This window comes from Xenopus laevis, chromosome 1S (genome assembly GCF_017654675.1).
Source record: "Xenopus laevis strain J_2021 chromosome 1S, Xenopus_laevis_v10.1, whole genome shotgun sequence".
Lineage (NCBI taxonomy): Eukaryota > Metazoa > Chordata > Amphibia > Anura > Pipidae > Xenopus > Xenopus laevis.
The window spans coordinates 47,616,130-47,635,595 of NC_054372.1; the positions used below are offsets into that span (position 1 = coordinate 47,616,130).

General features: G+C 37.1%; 1 protein-coding gene across 3 annotated transcripts in view; it reads left to right on the top strand.

Annotated features, from left to right (window-relative positions):
- hhip.S (hedgehog interacting protein S homeolog) overlaps nucleotides 1–19,466 on the top strand; it is a 106,281-nt gene that overhangs the window by 57,150 nt on the left and 29,665 nt on the right. For all 3 annotated transcript variants that reach the window (XM_041579560.1, XM_041579559.1, XM_018243278.2), the window contains exons 5-10: nucleotides 10,318–10,469; nucleotides 13,876–14,049; nucleotides 15,394–15,537; nucleotides 16,455–16,576; nucleotides 18,118–18,241; nucleotides 18,573–18,703. In XM_041579560.1, the coding sequence (XP_041435494.1) occupies nucleotides 10,318–10,469; nucleotides 13,876–14,049; nucleotides 15,394–15,537; nucleotides 16,455–16,576; nucleotides 18,118–18,241; nucleotides 18,573–18,703 (847 nt within the window). The remainder of the gene's footprint in view (nucleotides 1–10,317; nucleotides 10,470–13,875; nucleotides 14,050–15,393; nucleotides 15,538–16,454; nucleotides 16,577–18,117; nucleotides 18,242–18,572; nucleotides 18,704–19,466) is intronic.

The following is a 19,466-nucleotide window of genomic DNA, read 5'->3' on the forward strand; positions in this document are numbered from 1 at the left end:
GGAGTGACAACCGCTCATCAGCTTACTGACGGATCTAAGCCATTACATAGGGCGGAACTTATCCAGAAATATGAGGCCCCGAATACTGAGACCTATCGGGAAATGCAACTACAACACTTTGCTGCACATTTCTGGAATAAAAATATGGTCACTAGAACTTTTTTGGAAGCTTTCTGCATGACCTCCCCAATGAGTAGACATGTTTTATCAGCTATTTATAAGCATCTGAACCATGCGGTTGTACCGGAGAAACTCCAACACATTCTGGACTAGGAAAAAGACTTGGGGAAACGTTCTCTCCAGAAACATGGCTCAAAAGCTACTTGTTACTATAGTGGAAACCTCGCTTAAACTCTTCCACAGAGCATACTATGTTCCAGAGCGACTTCATCGTATATATCCAACTATTTCACCTCAATGCTTTAGGAACTGTTCAACTAGAGGGACGGTATGGCATACCTGGTGGAGCTGGCCTACGGCACAAACTCTATGGCAAAAGATATCTCAAGTATTATCTAAACTCTTTTATACCCCTATTGATCCGTTTCCGGAAGTCATGCTCCTTGGACATAAGCTTGAAGGCATGAATCAGTCGGCACAACATTTGACACAACATATCTGTATGGCAGAAATGATTCATATTGTGGCACAGTGGAAATCACCTTGCCTCTGTTTCCCTAAAGTTTTGGAAAAAAATAGAGTTCATACATGCTAATGAACGTTTGAAATACCAGATTGATAACCAGCTGGAGAAATATACAGAGATATGGGACACATGGATTCTTAATAGAGAGACTTTTATACACCTATGAGTTGGAACAGGGCAATGGGCAGAGTTCATTTTATTAGAGAGTATGTTGGTCTGATATCTGGGGCCTATGGCAATAGTTTGCAGTTAAGGTAAAAGTTTTGACTGACCGAATGATAAACCTCGTACACACAGTGGATTGATTTTGTTTATCACTTGCTTTCTCCTTATTTTCTTTTTTATTCTCTTTTTTCTTTTCTTTATTGTATCTTTTCCCTTGTAAAGCAATGTACTGTACCATGCATCCATGTGTTGTGCATTACGATGTTATTGTAAACAATCATATGAGAAAAGTGAAAAATGGTTGAAATAAAAAGAAAGTTGACAAAAAAAAAACAAAACAGTTTTTGCCTATTAAAAGTATGTGTAATTCTAAACTACTATCCAATGCATTACAAATTTCAGTGGTTTAAAATGTATTTATAAATGTAATTCCAATAGAAGGTACCGTAGTATTTGTTCATCCCGTTCTGTTCTTTGGTTATGACTTTGAAACACTGTAGCAGAATTAAGTTCTCCTCCAGCTTCATCATGGACTGTTTCTCTTACATTGTTTCAGGAGTCAGAGCAAGAAATGCAGAGAATGTAAACAAGACCAAAAAGCAGTTTTTAGTAGAGGAACCCTTTGAGCCCACAAGAGGGCACATATATTGTAGTATCTTAGCAAACATTTCAATCTTACCTTCTACATATTCATTCCAGCGTGCTCCCTGTTTATTGTAATTCTACCTCTTTGTTAGCATTATAATGTTCTTGGAATGCATTGTCCAATCAGATCACACAACAAGCTGACACCCCCCTAAACTTTTGTGCAAAGGTGCAGAACAATTCTGTTATGGGATAGCTGGAACTTTTGTCTGTCCATAGATTTACTTTACAATCGAATCACCTAAACAGGTAAATTGTTTTTTTACATGAAAAATGGAGCACTAAAATTTTGCAAGTTGCACTATTCTAATCCTACCAAAGGCATCTTTAAAGTGAATGCATGTGTGCACCACATGCCCTACCCCCCATAAACTCTGGCTTTGTGTTTGTAGCTTCTGATGCACTTCTTGATACAGAACTTGCTTCAGCTCTTGAGGCCGTTCTCCAGAGTATTTTGTTTTTTTTATATAGCCTCAGGCACAGGTGTTCAAGGGATTTTGTATATTTTAAACACAACTGATTGTCTGTTCTGAAACCACACAGGATAAATCCTTACAGTTTAGGTAAAATTGCTATAAGCTTTCTGAAGGTTCATAAGCGCCCAGCAATGATGGAACACTTTGTCAGTATCATTAAGGGTAACTGATAGCCACAGTTAACATATACTATTTTTACGTATACAAAAGCAAGATAAAGATGAAAAGAAATAGGCATGATTTTACTGCTAGCTGCATATAGTGGTGCACATGGAGTTGGCACTTACACTGCAGTGATGAAAGATGATTACTGTTTCTGAATGTTTACACTTCTACACTTTCTGTAGATTTTCAGCTCTGTATAAAATGGCAGTGCCAAACAATTATTTAATATGTACCATTATATTCACAATATTTCTACTATCTCCCTGTGACAATCATACCATCCATAATGTGGTAATAAAGTAATGCTTTCCCAAGTCCAGCAACCATTCACATATTTAGTCACAATATTGTCACTGAGCGAGACCCTGATTTAACATACTGTAACCCCCTGGTGTGGAGAGCCCCTCAGTGTGCACCTAACCAGAATTCTTCTCCACACTGGGAAGCTCATATATCAAAGGTCGAATTTCTAATTCATGTGAATTTTTTTAAATTCAAATATACTCACAATTCAACTGGGAGGCATTTTAAGAAAAAAATTGAAAGTCTAATATTTGATCGAATGGTTCCAACCCGAAAATTCGAATCGTATTCAATTTGTATTTGATTCGTACGAATCAAATTTTTCTCCCAAAAAAAACCTCGAATGTCAGGAAGGCTATTAACATCTCCAAATGGCTCAAGGGACCTCTGCCATTGACTTGTACATGAATTTGCCAGGTTTTAGGTGGCAAATATTCAAATTAGAACTGTTTCCATGGTCAAGGTAGGATAAATCTCACATTCTAATTTAAAACTCGAATGTGTGAATTTTGACACTCGAAAATTCAAATTTACTATTCGACACTTGATAAATCTGCCCCCTAATTTTATGTAGCCTCGGTGTTAATTGAGACTAATTTTGAAATTGGCCCAGTTACATGTTGCCTGTTCGCTGATTACCCCATTGTCCCCTTTTCCTGATTGCCATCTTGGCAATATCCTTCTTAAACCGTTCATCTTGGTAAGTATATTTCTATACTACTCATACACCTTAATAAAATTTAAAAATAACTGTAGTTACTGAGCTTCAATTATGTATGACTCGCCATAAAAACCTATGCATTCTTGTCTTTACAACCCTGATAACAGGTATCACAGAATGTAGAAGCATCCACTTCTAGGTAGACCTTGTTTGTTGCGGTGGCCACTGCCCATACATTCACGGTTGGAAGGGTTTGCAGAATCTGTTTTGCTTTTGGGTGTTTTGGAGAAACTATGACTTGAAAATGCATGAATATTTCTTTATTCATCTGCTGCACTCACTCTCTGTCATGTCATGCTGATATTTAATAACACAGTGTTCATTGAGACAATCCATTTTTATGGAAACATTTCCTTTCAACTTTTTGGCCCATATTTTAAAAGCAACATCTTTGTGGACCTTTATAAGGGAGATATGTCTATTTTTGACCCTAAAAGTCAAACTAATTTGCAGAAAAACTCCACAGGGACAGTAAAGTGATAACAGCTTCATATATCTTAAAATGATATATGACTGTTCCTTGGTGGTCTAGATGATTTAGAGAGAAAACAGTTTTAAGAAAGGGGGGGTTGGATTGTCTTATTATTAATATAGATGCCAGTAGCATATCCATGGACAAGTATGTTACTAGCCAGGGTTACTGGCTTTCTGCTCCATAATAATACTTTTAGCTGCATGACTATTCCATTAGTCACAGTTAATGTGAACAAATCTTTATACAAATAAAGATGTGGGTAAAAACAAATGAAGTTACATTTATGTTGGCAAGCGTAAAGAAAAATGATTTCTTATTTTTCACCATAGTAGAGGAGATGAAATAATAACAACCGTGTTTATGGCAGGGGTTATAATAAGCTTGCTGCCTCATCCCTTTAAAGCCAATCATCTGAAGTGTCCATGCTTCAGGGCTTATTAGTAATCAGTACAGGTGCCCACCACATCCTGGCATGGATGAAACATCAGTCTACATGATTATAATATTGTAGGTATTTGGCTTTAGGGCAGTGGCTGTACACATCCATATAAAATTGATGTTTTCTGGCATGGTGGAATGTAAGGTGCAGCTGCATCTGTATTGCATATTATGCCACTTTCTGAAGAAAGAAAACCAGTGATTGATTTAGATGTATATGTGCATCTCAAACCTCTTACTAGTAGTGAGGGGCAATTCTGTCCTGTTCAAAAAATTTGCAAAACAGCGAAAGTTTGCAAAATGCGTTGGGTGTTTTGTTACGGCAACTTTTTCTAAGCCACGCATATGCAAATAGTCACCAAATTTTCCAAATTTATTAGGATGATGATGGGACTTAAAGGAGAAGGAAAGTCATCTTGCACTTGGGGGTGCCAAATGTTAGGCACCCCAAGTGACTGTATTGACTGACCTGAAACCCCAGTCCAGTGCTCCTATCAGCAGAAAATTGCACCGGCCAGTGAGCACCAAGGAGCAATCCTCGTGAAGAAAGAGCAAGCCGGTGGTGCTCACTGGTATAACCCGGGCCGGTGTAGTTTTCTCCTGATATGAGCACCGGCCCGGGGTTTCAGGTAAGTCAATACAATCACTTAGGGTTGCCTAACATTTGGCACCCCAAGTGCACAGAGACTTTCCTTTAAGAAATGCCATGCTGTTGTTTTTTAGACCAGTAAAAATCCTCCTCCATTGGTGTTCAGTATTACTTAGAAAATGCAGTTAAATTAGACTTCCCTCTACTAGATACTGTATATCATGTCCTCAACATGCCCTAACCCGCAAAACCTTAACCACACCCAACCCTAACCCGCAAAATGTTGCCATTATAGGACCCTCACCCAGCCTCTCTTCTCAGTCTGTACACTACTTTTGTGCGCACCTAGTTCCAAGACAGAGAATCTTCAGGAGAAGCAGAGTTCTGACATTGTGACATTTATTCTTAACCCCAAACTGGGACTTCCTAAAAAGGGGAATGACCTCCTACAATAGGCAAAGTTAATCAAAATAAGGTTCATAATATAATTACAAGACAGATTATAGGGTTACAAAGCAGAATCCAATTTTCAGTGCCAATGATGTTCACAGATTTTCATCCACTACCTTGATATTCCTGTTGGCTTTGTTTTATTTATGTTTGAGACCAGATTGCTTCCTGCCGATGCAGAGTTTAAACATTAATAATAATTATTCAGTTTCTGGTGTTTTACTGTGGTTTCATAACAGAATGGAATCTCAGGATTTTCTGGTATTTTCAAACTCCATAGCTTGTTTTCTAGGGTGAGTCCCAAATGTGATATGCCTTATACAATCTGCTAAACTACAGCTGGCCAGACTTATAATGATATACTGTATAAGACATTTTCTACCTTTCTGTGCAGAGTGAATTAAAACTAGAAGCATCCCATTTATGTACCAAGCCATGTGGTAAATATTTTGTTTCTAGTACTCTTCAAATATTTGAGATGTTCCCTTTGTGAGTTCATCAGCCTGTCCACACTGCAAATCTACAAAGGAGCAGGGTGCCAGGCGTTTATCAAAGCCTACATTGCTGCAACATTTGTCTTAGCAAGGGATTGAATATCAGCATTCTGGAAACACTTCTTGAGACAGGCTTAGCAAGGGAGGTGTTTTCATTTAAAGAATCACTAGGGACACTACACTACATGAGTGAGAATGCAGAGTGTGTGACTCAGGGGTCAGTTTATTAAGTCTCCCAGCTGCTACAAGAGTTATGAAAGAATAAATATATGTGTAAAGGATCTCAGTGACTGGAATTTAAAAAAGAAAATACTGTTTTTTAATAATATTAATTTTGGCACCATGTTTATGGCATATTTTAAACTTTTAATTTGAATTTGCCATTATTTGTATGCATTTTTATTCCTGGTAGCATGTTGTAAAATGCAAAAGAATTAATATAATCTTCTGAAATATTAATAGGTTGGTGCAGTAAATAAGTACAATAAAAAGTAATGCTGCTTAGAATGTTCCCTCCAATTTCTTGTAGGATACACATAGTTATAATTCAATTTTTTCATGTGTCCAGATGTCATAACACCTGTATTAAGGGAGCATTCACCATGTCCTGTGGTGCTTCTCTGTGGTACCGTAGTTCCAACCATCGATTCATGACACTTTATTTTAATCCAGCACTTGATGAAAGTGGACCAATGTCTTAGCAATAGATAAATATTGGATATTGCCGCATGTGAAATTGCCGGTATCTAGACACTCCATCTAAAATGATGTCATCAGAAGCAATGGGTATGGGGGTTTTATGGGTGCAATGCTGGAGTGATATAAAAGGTCACCTTTACTGGACTCTGTGTTTTACTACCTGGACTCTGTGCTTTACTACCTTTCTGAATGCATAATGCCACTAAAGTTTGGTGGAGGATAAATAATGGGTTGAAGGTGTTTTCCATGGTTTGGGCTAGGGTCCCTGGTTCCAATGATAGCAAACTTTAGGCTGCTTTTGCCATTCTGTGCTTCATGCTTTGTGGCAATAATTTGAGGAAGGTTCTTTCCTATAGTGGACTGCACAGAGCTCTGACCTCAACCCATCTGAACACCAGTGGGATGAAATAGAACACTAACTGTTTTCCAGGCCTGATCCCCAACATCAGTGCCTAACCTTTGGAAAGCCTTCCCTGGAGAGTAGATAGAGGCTATTATAGCAGATGAGATTTTGGACAGGAAGGTTGTATGTCAACTTGTGGCTGTATGTATGTATACAAACAAGGGAAAGTTGTGCTCACCACTATTTTTTAAAACCATTAGGCGGGGGTGCAATGAGAGTGTGACCACAAAATACATATAGTCAACTACAAGAGGTCCTCTGCACTCAACCCATTATCAATATATTTAAGACAGAGACATTTTGTGCATACTGCTACTAAAAAATGCCTTACCCTTTAAACAACACAGGGATTGTTTGTCCATATATTGCAATATATTTAAGCTGGCCAACTACGTCAAAGTCATCCCATATCTGGCCAGTCCTACACTTAATTTTCATCTGATTCATTAAGAATTCAATTGCTTAATTATACATTTTACAAAGGGACTAAGTTTTACCTGCAACTTACTAGCTGCTTTCAAAGTAAAACTCCCAAACTTGGCTGCCCTTTTATTAGACACCAGTGGGATCACCTGACTATAGCTGGGAGGGGTGGGAGCTACAACATGGAGCTGGTCACTGCTCCTGTATAACTATAACAAACAAGGGAAAGTTGTGCTCACCACTATTTTTTAAAACCATTAGGCGGGGGTGCAATGAGGGTGTGACCACAAAATACATATAGTCAACTACAAGAGGTCCTCTGCACTCAACCCATTATCAATATATTTAAGACAGAGACATTTTGTGCATACTGCTACTAAAAATGCCTTACCCTTTAAACAACACAGGGATTGTTTGTCCATATATTGCAATATATTTAAGCTGGCCAACTACGTCAAAGTCATCCCATATCTGGCCAGTCCTACACTTAATTTTCATCTGATTCATTAAGAATTCAATTGCTTAATTATACATTTCTTGTAGTTGACTATATATATATATATATATATATATATATATATATATATATATATATATATATATATATATATATATAGAAAGAGAGGCATGATTTGCACTTTAACTTTTAACAGCTTGCACAGCCTTTTAATTAACAATATTGGGCAATAAATTAGTATACAACTGAATTTGTCACCATTTTGGCACTTAAGAGTATTTAAGTCACACATTGATCATTGTTTGGTATTCTTGATAAATAGTTTTTTTACTTATCCAGAGTGGGCTGGTCCTACCTGCAAAAGTGTTCATATTTTTGACCGTGCACCCGAAACAAAAAGCATAAGACACTTTTTCAAATATATAGATTATTACAAACACCAGAAAAGGCACATAAGGGAAACTGTGGTTTTGAAGGATACAAGGAAGTGAACAAACTTTGAAAACTGCTTATCCAATCTAGGAAGCCAAAATGTACATTTTATCAATATTTCTGATGAGAAAACAACACTTTACAGGAAAGGAAGAGTGGAAATTTAAGTAGTGGGAAATCCAATACAGATCATATTACAGACTGTGGAATAATCTTTTGTGCAGTGGGGAGGTTATGAAGGAGTGAATGACAGAATGATTAGGAAGAATCTGACACCAAACAAAAAGCACTGGAAGAGGTCAGGTGTAAGGGATGCCATGTAATATTATTTCAACCCTGAAGGCGCCAAGCATTCTCTAAGGGAATGGGTGTTAAGGATAAAAGTTATCTCCTAGGAAAAGTGCCTTGGGGTGAGATCTAAAACTGAAAAAAGAGACCTCACCTAAAGATAATATATTCTTTTCATACTAATGGCATGTTTATTGGCTTTATATTTAAACAGAATGAAACCAATTTTTTCCATTTTCAAAATTACCTCAAAACTATTTACTTGTATTTTATTGTGTAATTGATACTTTTTACATATGCAGAGACACACAGTGTAAATACATGAGTATTTAATATGCAGTGAAATATATCCATAAATTTGTCACTCAGTGATGGAGAAATAAAGATATTGTTTACATCTCATTCTCTCTCTCTTTCTTTGTGCAAATATTGTAGCTGAAAACATCTGAACTAACCTTAACTGCAGTGCAAAATGTAGACAAATAACTAGATGTAGCATGTGATTGTCTTCATAGCAGAAGGTTGGCATATTTCTGGACATATTCACTAAAGCATAATATAGGACAGAGATGCAGACCTCTTGCTTATAATTGTTCTTAAATAAGCATAAAACTCTAGACTGAAATGCCATTAAGGTAAATATTATAAGATATAATGAACCCTGGAACCCTATTTTTCATGTTGCTTCTGGTGGATGTTGACAGTTTTAATGATGGTCTGGAAGATAAGCTCTGGAGTACATTGGAGTCTAAAGCTGGCCATAGACGCAAAGATCCGAACATATCTCCGCCGGACGAAAAATGTCGGGACTCTCCACACATGGTCCGAAAATCGTACGAATCCTCAATTTGTACGATCTGATCTTTGCGTCTATGCCCAGCTTTAGTCCTACACATGACCAGGAAGAGGCATTTGCAGTGAGTGTAGGTGTGGAAGTTATGGAAAGATGAGAGGTAAAACATCGTAAACCCGGTACTGGTGGTCCATGATAGTAGAAAGCCTGTTATGCCATGTAGCATAAAAGTTCATTTTCTCTAGAAGAATGTAAGCTTGTCGTATGATATTAATATAGATTTAAGAACTGAATCTGTGATTGCTGCTGTCATTTGTGGCATTTGATACAAACGATTCCACATGTCACCTTTTAGGAATATTATTTAAACTTCAACATCTGGCTTTGCTCCTAAAGGCAATCAACATGATCTTTACCGATGCCTTTAATAATAATAATAATAATAATAATAATGTGCTCTTTGACCAAATACATAAATTAAACACAAGTATTATTAAAAAAAAACTCATGCACTGTTTTTAATTTGGTTTTAGCTGGATACTGCATGACATTCAAGTAACATAAATGAAATGGTCGCTGAGCATTTCAAACAGTAGTACTTGTAAGGAAATGGGTTCTTCTCAGAAGTGACCACAGACATAGCTGGGATTTCTGTTCAGCACACAGAGATAGCAGCTTATTACCTACCATGATCAATGATGAAAAGACCACCAGAGTAGCAAAAACTCATGCAGCTGCCCCAGGGTAAAAAACAAAGGTTTATATATTACACAAGCAATGTGAGTTCTTTCTAAGCACATTGCCAAGACAGTGGGAGTTGGCAGCTAATGCTGTGTTTATAGGTCCTGCTTAGTTGGATTAAAAATTACTGCTGATTATTAACCCCTTTTTTATTTTTTGCCTACAATGAACTACAAGCAACCTAGTAACCCAGCTAAACAATATTCACAGCACTTAAACCTGTCTTCATGGCTACCAACAGATTACATCTACAAATCACTTCACAAAAGTAGCATAAGAGCCTAGTGCATAGATAACCACCCAAGACAATTGTCTTGTCCAGAGTCTTAAAAAGTCCCCAAAGTGAAAGGTTTTATAATCCTTTTTGTGTGACAGAGAGAGAGAGAGAGAACAGAATGGAGTTTGGGCACAGATTATCCAGCAGAATTAAAGCATTTTTCTGGGGGTTCATGCTGAAACACAATAAAGCACATAATTAACTTCATCATTCTTTGTGTTTTTCATTTGACTGCAGGGAGGAGATGAAAGAGGGCTGCTAGGACTTGCATTTCATCCCAATTATAAGAAAAATGGAAAGCTGTATGTGTCGTACACCACCAACCAAGAGAGATGGGCCAGCGGACCTCATGACCACATTCTTCGTGTTGTGGAATACACAGTATCTAGGTATCTGAATGGTTTTAACTGCTGTGTGTTGAGATCTGTGTAGCTAATGCAGCCAAGCAGTATATGGATGAAATACATAAAGGTTTCGTAAGAATAAACCTATATATATATATATATATATATATATATATATATGCTGTGAAAGGCTTTAGCACACACTTCAAAAGTTACATACCTGGGTGCAGTTCAGAAATCAAATATCCAAAGGCAGAAAAAGCTGAAGCACACCAGGATTTTCTTCAAAAAGATATATATATATATAGTAACCAACAAAAGGATCCGCACTCTCAGGTCGATTATTATAGTATAAAAAATGTTTTATTGTTCAATGCGAGACTGACGTTTCGGCCTCCTCTGAAGCCTTTCTCAAAGTGTCTAATGGTTCGTAAAACTGCCATAAATACAAAGTTTGGCGGGAAGCTAGACAAATTAGAGCTAATGTGGTGACCTCATCTCTCAAAACGTAACTGCCATTTAAATATCCCTCTCATTACTTATAAGTCCAACTGAACATATACAGCACATATATATATAGCATATATCTAGATAGCATCTTATAAATAATCTCAACATTAAAATAATACAAACATTCACTGTTTAAAAACATTCATTGTTTAAAAACATGGTGTTGTGCAACTGTATCTCTCTACATATGTTACTATAGCATCTTTTTTCTCAGCATAGCATTAAGTTATGTTACAAAAAATGTTGTGAAATGTTGCAAACAACAACCTTAAGTTGAGTAAAGTTGTCAGGTCTGTTCAGAGACTACTTTCATCGTTCGTATTGTTAACTTAATCAAATATCAAAACTTCAGCTCAGTTAGCTGTTTAGTGAATCTGCGGTAATTGACTTCATTGAATTCACGGCTGTGAGCCCAACCTCTGCAGGGAAAGAAACTTTTACCAGTAGTTTCACAGTATATCCTGTGATATCAATATCCCACTTTGTATATGGCCCTTTAATTTTAGTTTAGATGACATTCTCACTATAGGGACATGTAAGCTAAGTCAATCACAAATATATACACATAGGAACCTTAAACCTTAAATATATGTGTATCAAGTGTTTTGTGTAATAAACTAAAGAAAGACCCTACTAAAAATACTCATGCTCTGATATACTCATACTGTATGTGTCCCATATAAAACTAATAGTGTGCCTAATAGAATACTTAAGTGAAACATGCCATATTGATAATTAAAGGCACCTTTGTGAGTGAAAGTGTTAACCCAGTAATGTATAAACAAGGTGTTCGATGCATAAAAATGACACAAAACCTCCAAAAAGGTCTAACATATCACAAGTGGGGAATATACAAAGTAAAAAAATATAAAAAATAAAAATAAAAAAGTTTTTTGCAAAGAAGTTCCGACTGTCCAACTCCATTTGGAGTCATGTTGTATAGTCCTGATCCGATTGTCCCACATTCTATGGTGGCTCAGGCTCCCCTGAATGTCACACATGCGCACGTATCCGTATTAGCAAGAGTCATAGATCATGTACATCGCTCCATGGATAATGAATATTATTGGCACTTGCCAGACGGTTATAAACTTCCTCATGTTTATCATATACAGTCAGAGGTTCAATGCAGGGCATGAACAGACAAATAGTGTCCTGTTGGAATAAGCTCCGCATCAGGTTTTCAACACCAACGGTTAGATGGTTCTAACCTCTGCCTGATGTCAGGATTAATCGCAGGTGCATCCACCCTTCAAACTCCAGGCTACGAGTAAAGGTGCAGCAAATACACAACCAGCCAGCTATCACCGGACACACGCCGGTCCCAAGTATCAAACCCACACGGACTGAATCTCTACCTCTGGGTCGCCAGGTAGCCAGCCACATTCAACGTGAGGTACTTCTCTGGCCCCCATCCTGGGCCACTCCATCCATCTCAACAGCGCACGGGGGATCACACGTGAATGGAATCCCATTCAGTCATCAGGACCGCAGGCCTCACCATTAGTCGCTAACTGGCGGTCGGTCTCCACTCCAGACCATTATAGGCCTCTGGGGGGTAAATCTTCCATCGCCAGTTTTGTAGGCAAATGTAAAAGTTGTATTTTAGTCAAAAAGGCACGGGTGCACGGCTAGGAATACTAGTAGACAGTCCATAGAATAGCCAGCACTCACGAAAAACGATTTAAATTGCCTGGGTGCAGTCTCAAAATTCAAATAGTAACCAACAAAAGGATCCGCACTCTCAGGTCTTTAATATAGTATAAAAAATGTTTTATTGTTCAATGTATATATATATATATAACCTGTATACATTTTGTTGCATGTTTATAAATAAAACAAAATACATAGTAATCAATAGAAATGGGTCTTCTTCAAAGTTATGTCTAGTTGCAATGTATTTTCATCAACACCTGCAGTGGATAGTTGTATTGCTTTAACACACAGCACTGACTTAAGGCAGTTGTCCTTTAGTTGTGTTTTAATGAGGGAGTTTGTCACAGAATTCCCAAGAATTCAACTAACATATATCTGTGAGAACACTGAATTTCCTCATAATATTTAGAAAATTTGTTTTGGTTTGACTACAATAAAATAAGCAGCATTTTCAAATAACGTGAAGGATTATTATATAGTTATCCATAGCAGAAAAATGCTGGAGGGCCTTGTTATACGTATTCCTACACACTGATAGAAATTCTCTTAGAGGCATTTCCTGGGTCAGACTCTCACATTTGGGGGCACATTTACTAAGCTCGAGTGAAGGATTCGAATGAAAAAAACCGTAGAATTTCGAAGTTTTTTTTTTTGGCTACTTCGACCATCGAATAGGCTACTACGACCTTCGACTTCGATTCAAACGATTCGAACTAAAAATCGTTCGACCATTGGACTACATATTCCGAGGTACAATGTTAGCCTATGGCGACCTTCCCCATCACTTTTCTAAGCGATTTTATCTTTCGATCGAACGATTTTTACTTCGATCGTAGCATTTGCAATAAATTCTTTGAATTCGATATTCGAATTCGAAGGATTTTACTTCGAGGGTTTATTAACCCTCGATATTCGGCCCTTAGTAAATGTGCCTCTTATTGTTACCAAGAACTACAGTGTATGTGTTCCTGTGATCAGTATCTTATAAAACACAATATCCTGATATTCAGCACTTTCTAACATCAGACACTCTTGCTGTACATTTGTCTGTGTGTGCAGACACCCACAGTGGTGGTAATCTAACAGAAACCATACCCTTTCTAATATTCCTAGAAAATAGTACAGTAATAGCAGTACTTTAGGGAAATATATACAGTATGCAACTGTGTCACCAAGTACTTTATATGTTCCAAATGTTATGGGGTTGCCTGTTCTTGTGTAGTGTAACAACATGCCTTTAATCTGGTGTAGTTTTTTTCTGAGACTATTTCTTGATTTGGAGCAGGAAAACCTCAAGCCAGGTTGATGTAAGAACAGAGAGAGTTTTCCTAGAGGTGGTAGAGCTTCACAGAAAGCACCTGGGAGGACAACTCTTGTTTGGTCCAGATGGCTTCTTGTATATTTTCCTTGGAGATGGAATGATAACTATTGATGATATGGAGGAAAGGGATGGCTTAAGGTAAAAATAAATAATGCTCAGATGGATAATTTTGTATGCCTGTCCAAATATTTGCTTTAAATGGCCTTTAAAGCGATACTGACACGTTCCTATAAAAGTCATAGGAACGTGTCATTATGAAGTATGTGCTGCACCTGGAATATTTTGCCTCAAAGCCACCCCCAGCCCTGTGCACCTTTGCGCAGCCGACTGGTCACTTTACTAACGGATATTCTGTGTTGCTTCCATGACGCTGGGCTGGGGGCTGAGTGATCCTTCCATAGGCTGAAGTCCTGTTTTGATTCGTAATCAGCCTATGGAAGGATCACGCCACCCCCAGCCCAGCGTCACTGAAACAGCACAGAAGGTCTTTCAACAGTGTCGAAGGGTCGGGTCATTGCAGATGTACGGGGCAGCTTTGAGGGGGGCTTTGAGGGAAAATATTCCGGGTGCAGCAAATACTTTATACTGACACGTTCCTATGATTTTTATGGGAACGTGTCAGTTTCGATTTAAGGGTGAGTTGCATCATTTTACTTGTGTGCTTATGTTATTGATAAAGCCTAAACATGCTTTAATATTTCGTTAGAAATGAAATAGCTGCTGGAAAGATTCCTTTATTAAGAACCCCAATGAGGCAATCCATTTTCTTACTTTCCCAAATCCCCTCAACCTTGTAACTTTGTCCTCTGATAACCTTCAATCTCACTTTACTACTGCTGCACTGCAAGTTGGAGTTATGTCATCCCACCAGCAGCCTACCAACAGAACAATGAGCAGATAAAAAAATAGCAGCCCCTGGCACCTCTGCTGAAGGATTCAGCTACCCGAACTGATAACACCTCTATGTCTGTATATTCACCTGCAGCAGCAGCATTCACAAAGGTCTTGTTGTTTTACAGCAAAAAGGGGCAATTGAAAGAATTTTTGGGTGCTTTGTTACCCGTTGGGATGTGATTTCCTGTGGGGGAAAAGCACTCCATCTGCTATTTCCCCAACAAAATGGATAAAGTGGGAAATGCACTGCTTTATTTTAGCGCTTTCTCCATAATTAGTTTGCAGATAATTGATCCTGTATCTGTAATAAGTTTTAGTTTTCAGTTTTTAACCTTTCTACTTAAACATATATTTAATTCCAAAAAAAAACTAACAATGCAAACCCAAGCAGGAATTAACAATCTGGACAATTATTTTCCTTAATGGAATGAATCAGTCCAGCTTGGAAAATGAATAGTTTAAAATGATCAGAATTTCATCATTAATATTATATTGATCACAAAGTGTATTGCTTGATGCTGTTTGCCTGTCTGCTTGCAACAGTTAGTCAGTTTAATTCCCCAGTTTTTTTTATTTTACGTTTCACAGTGACTTTACAGGCTCAGTCCTACGAGTAGATGTAGACATTGACGGGTGTAGTGCTCTTTATTCAATACCAAGAAGTAATCCTCATTTCAATAGTACTAATCAACCCGCTGAAATCTTTGCACATGGGCTTCACAATCCAGGCAGGTAAGCCATGCATTTTATTAGCTGGAAATGTCAATATTTTCCATTTACAAATTAGCTGGTGTTTAGCTTTATGTTTTGTATTCATATACATTCTCCTATACACATATATTAACTGTGTTTAATTTACAGTTGTCTAATCCAGCATCATTTTAGCATATATGTTTCTTCTCTTTGATTATTTCAAGTCCTATACTGCAGGAGTCAAGTATATTACAATAAGTATGAATTAATGGCTCTGAATTAATTGCTGGATCTGTTCTCATTGCATGTATAAGCACTGGTAAAGGAACAATTTGTATATCTGCCTCATAAAGCCTTAAGATGGGGTTTGGTATTAAAGTAATGTTATGCTTGTAGTATAAAGCAAATAAATATATTAAGGGTTATTAACATATTGGTAGATTGAAGTACTGGAGTACAATTTGTAAAATGAACCCCCTTATAGTTCCATAGGCACAAAAAAGGACATTTACTTAACATTTACTTAGAAAAGGTATCTAATAATAAAACAGTACTTGATCCCAGCTAAGATATAATTAATCCTTACTGAAGACAAAACAAGCCTATTGGGTTATTTAATGTTTAAGTTTTTTTATAGACGTATGGAGATACATAAAGATCTCTTATCTGGAAGACCCCAGATCTTGAGCATTCTGGATGTCCCATACCTTTATTTGTAAAGGTGCCTGTATATAAATATGTAAATATCTATATCCATAACCATAGGTTTGCTAGTTGTAAGCAGCTTCTAGGGATAGAAAGGAACATGAGCCTTGAGAATAAAATGTTAGGAACTGCAGATATATATTAAACCAATACTGATTATGTGTGGTTTTTAAGCATTTATAAAGCAATTAAAGAAACATAGAAATGCAAGCGATGGGAAGCTTTGTGACTGTTATTACGTTTCATTGTAGATGTACAGTGGATCATCATGCCAAAGACAGCAATATGAATATGACTATGCTTTGCTCAGATTCAAGCACTAAAAACAGATCATCTGCAAGAATTTTACAGATTGTTAAAGGGAAAGATTATGGTAAGTTGTTAAAGGGAAAGATTATGGTAAATTATCAAGAGGGACACCAAACTCTGTGAAGACACAAGAGATCTTGAATCCAAAGCTTTTTTGTGCAGTAAATAAAATTTCAATTTTAAAAGGAAAATAAATAACAGTGAAACAGATTGAGATATCTTTTGATAAAAACTAGACTTTGGAATAACTGTGGATCTGCCTGTTTGATTGGAAGTGTTTAATAAGAGGCACATTGTATGATACAAAATGTTTAGAAATGAAAAATATGCAATGCTTTTGTCAGCCACTCAGTTTACTCATTTATAATTTAGGTAAAATACATGAAGCATATAAAGGGACAAAGTTACATAGTTAAGTTGCGTTGGAAAAAAAACCCCAAAGTCCATCAAGCTCAACCCCTCCAAATAGTGCACATATCTACACGTGTGTGTGTATGTATATATATATATACTAATAGCTATACTAAACTAACTGTAGATTTTAACATCACAATAGCCTTGGATTTTATGCAAGAAATCATTCAAGCCCCTCTTAAAGGTAAAAAAAGATCCCCCCGCTAACTCTCTGCAGTCTACTCTTATGTACTTGTAAAGAGTTATCATGTCCCCTTGCAGACGTCTTTTCTCCAGAGTTGCTTAAATCTTCCACCCCCTTTACCAGTTTAGTTGCACGCCTCTGCATTCTCTCCAGCTTATTAATATCCTTCTTAAGAACTGAAGCCTAAAACTTCACTGCATGCTCAAGGTAAGGCCAGGTTTTTTTTATACACTGCACCGTGCCTCAATGGAATTTGCAACTGGCGAATATGTAAACCTAGGGAAACCCTTTATGGGGCTGAAATAAAATCATTTGTGGGCAAAGGTCTGATGGAAAAAGTCCAATGATAAGGAAACAGACTGATAATAATCAGTAGCTTCATTTTACATAATGGAGTATATGAATATAACTGCTTGTAAAATTAGCTTGATTATTAAAGCAGGGATTTGGGAGCCAGTTACAATGGAACCCCCATTTTACCTTTTTTCAGGGGTCCAAAAAACATGGAAAATCTGGGAAAATGTAAAATCAAGGAAGTCCATTATAAATTTGCGAGACCACAAAAATACAGTGTAAGATATGGGGAAACTTAAAATCAAGGATGTATAATCTTTTTTATATATTTTTGGTAAACTATACCAGGATATTTTTATATTATTTTTTTTTCTAGGATTTAACCATTCTTTGTGTTTGGAAAACATTCTCAAAACATGCAATTTGCATTGGGGAATAATGATTCAAATTGCACATTCCTACTGCTGAGCTGCACCCAATACCCCATATTAAATGCAACTGCTCAGAGCAGTCTGATGAATTTATCAGTATTCCCCAACAATAGTCGTGAATTATCCCCTTAGTGTATATTACCATGTCACATTGGTTTAACTGGGATTATTATTAATATTTTATTTTGTGCAAATTATTATAAAGAAATTCTTGTAGATCTATAACCATGTATGTTTATGCTGCCTATCACCTAATGCTATTTTAATTTCTTTCTTTTCCAGAAAATGATCCTCCCCTTTTGGAATTCAAACCACTGAGCAGTGGACATATGGCTGGAGGATTTGTATATAGAGGCTGTCAGTCAGAGAGACTGTATGGAAGCTATGTGTTTGGAGATCGCTATGGGTAGGTATAGTCTGTGCAGTAGATGAGGTAGACTGATTGGTGTTATGATGTTCATCTGATATTGACATTAGCAAGGCTGTAGTTCAGTGCACTTGAGCACATGTACTGTAGTTTATACTTGAGCAGGTGATAATGCCAGGGTTCCCAACTTTCCTGGCAAATGACATAAATAATACTGCCCAGTCAGGAATGGCCATAATGACTTGTAACTGCAAACCCAAACCTCACAAGTATATTATTTACATAAAAAATTGTAAAAGTGATTCTGTGAACAGTTTGTTTGGTCTGTATATTTATAGAATCTTTATCATTACATTTTGTATGTTTTCAGTAATTTTGTAACACTTCATCAGAACCCAGTTACAAAGCATTGGCAGGAGAAACCCCTCTGTCTGGGCAGTGGATCTTCCTGCAGAACTCCCTTTACAGGACACATACTGGGGTTTGGAGAAGATGAATTAGGTACTATTTGAACCAGCCTTTACACATTATTTTTTTTACTGATGATTTTTCTTAATGCTATTCAGAGTTCCATTTATCTGCTATTCAGAGTTTCAATTATATGTTTTAATCAAGCATAACTTCTAGACTGTAATATTTATTAACAGATTGTGCAGAAATAAACTCTGCTAAAATGGCATTGCTACTCCAACAGGTCCAGACTGAGAATTAAAATAGGCCCTGCCATTTCAGGTACACAGAGGCCCAAACAGCCTCCACCAGCCCACTAAATACTGACTTTCTATGGCACCTTATAGCATAGCAGCCCCTCTGGCATTTTCCAGAACCCACAGATTGCAAGTCTGTACTCCAAACATCCATAAAACCAGTTCTATCAGCCCCTTCTAGATAAATAACAATACTTTGAAGCAGATCTCAAAGACTTTTGTGGTAATTGGTGGTGATCAATTCTGTTGTCATTATCATCTTATCTCTGGCCACTTATATGGGACATGAAGGCGAGTTTTGATTGTATGGCAATAAAATGCTCAAAGTCAACCAATGTTCCATTGCTGATATTGTCACACAGTGCATCTTGCACCATCCCATATGTAAAGTGCCAGGAATGAACAGGATTCTACTGACACTATGCACAGGGCATATTTTGGTTAGAAAATGCAAGTGCACGTATTTTTTGCCTAGAATCAGCCCCAGGATATCAGACAGATCTCATTCTTTCCTGTCATTTTACATATGGGACAGATACAGGAGGGATCAAAACACA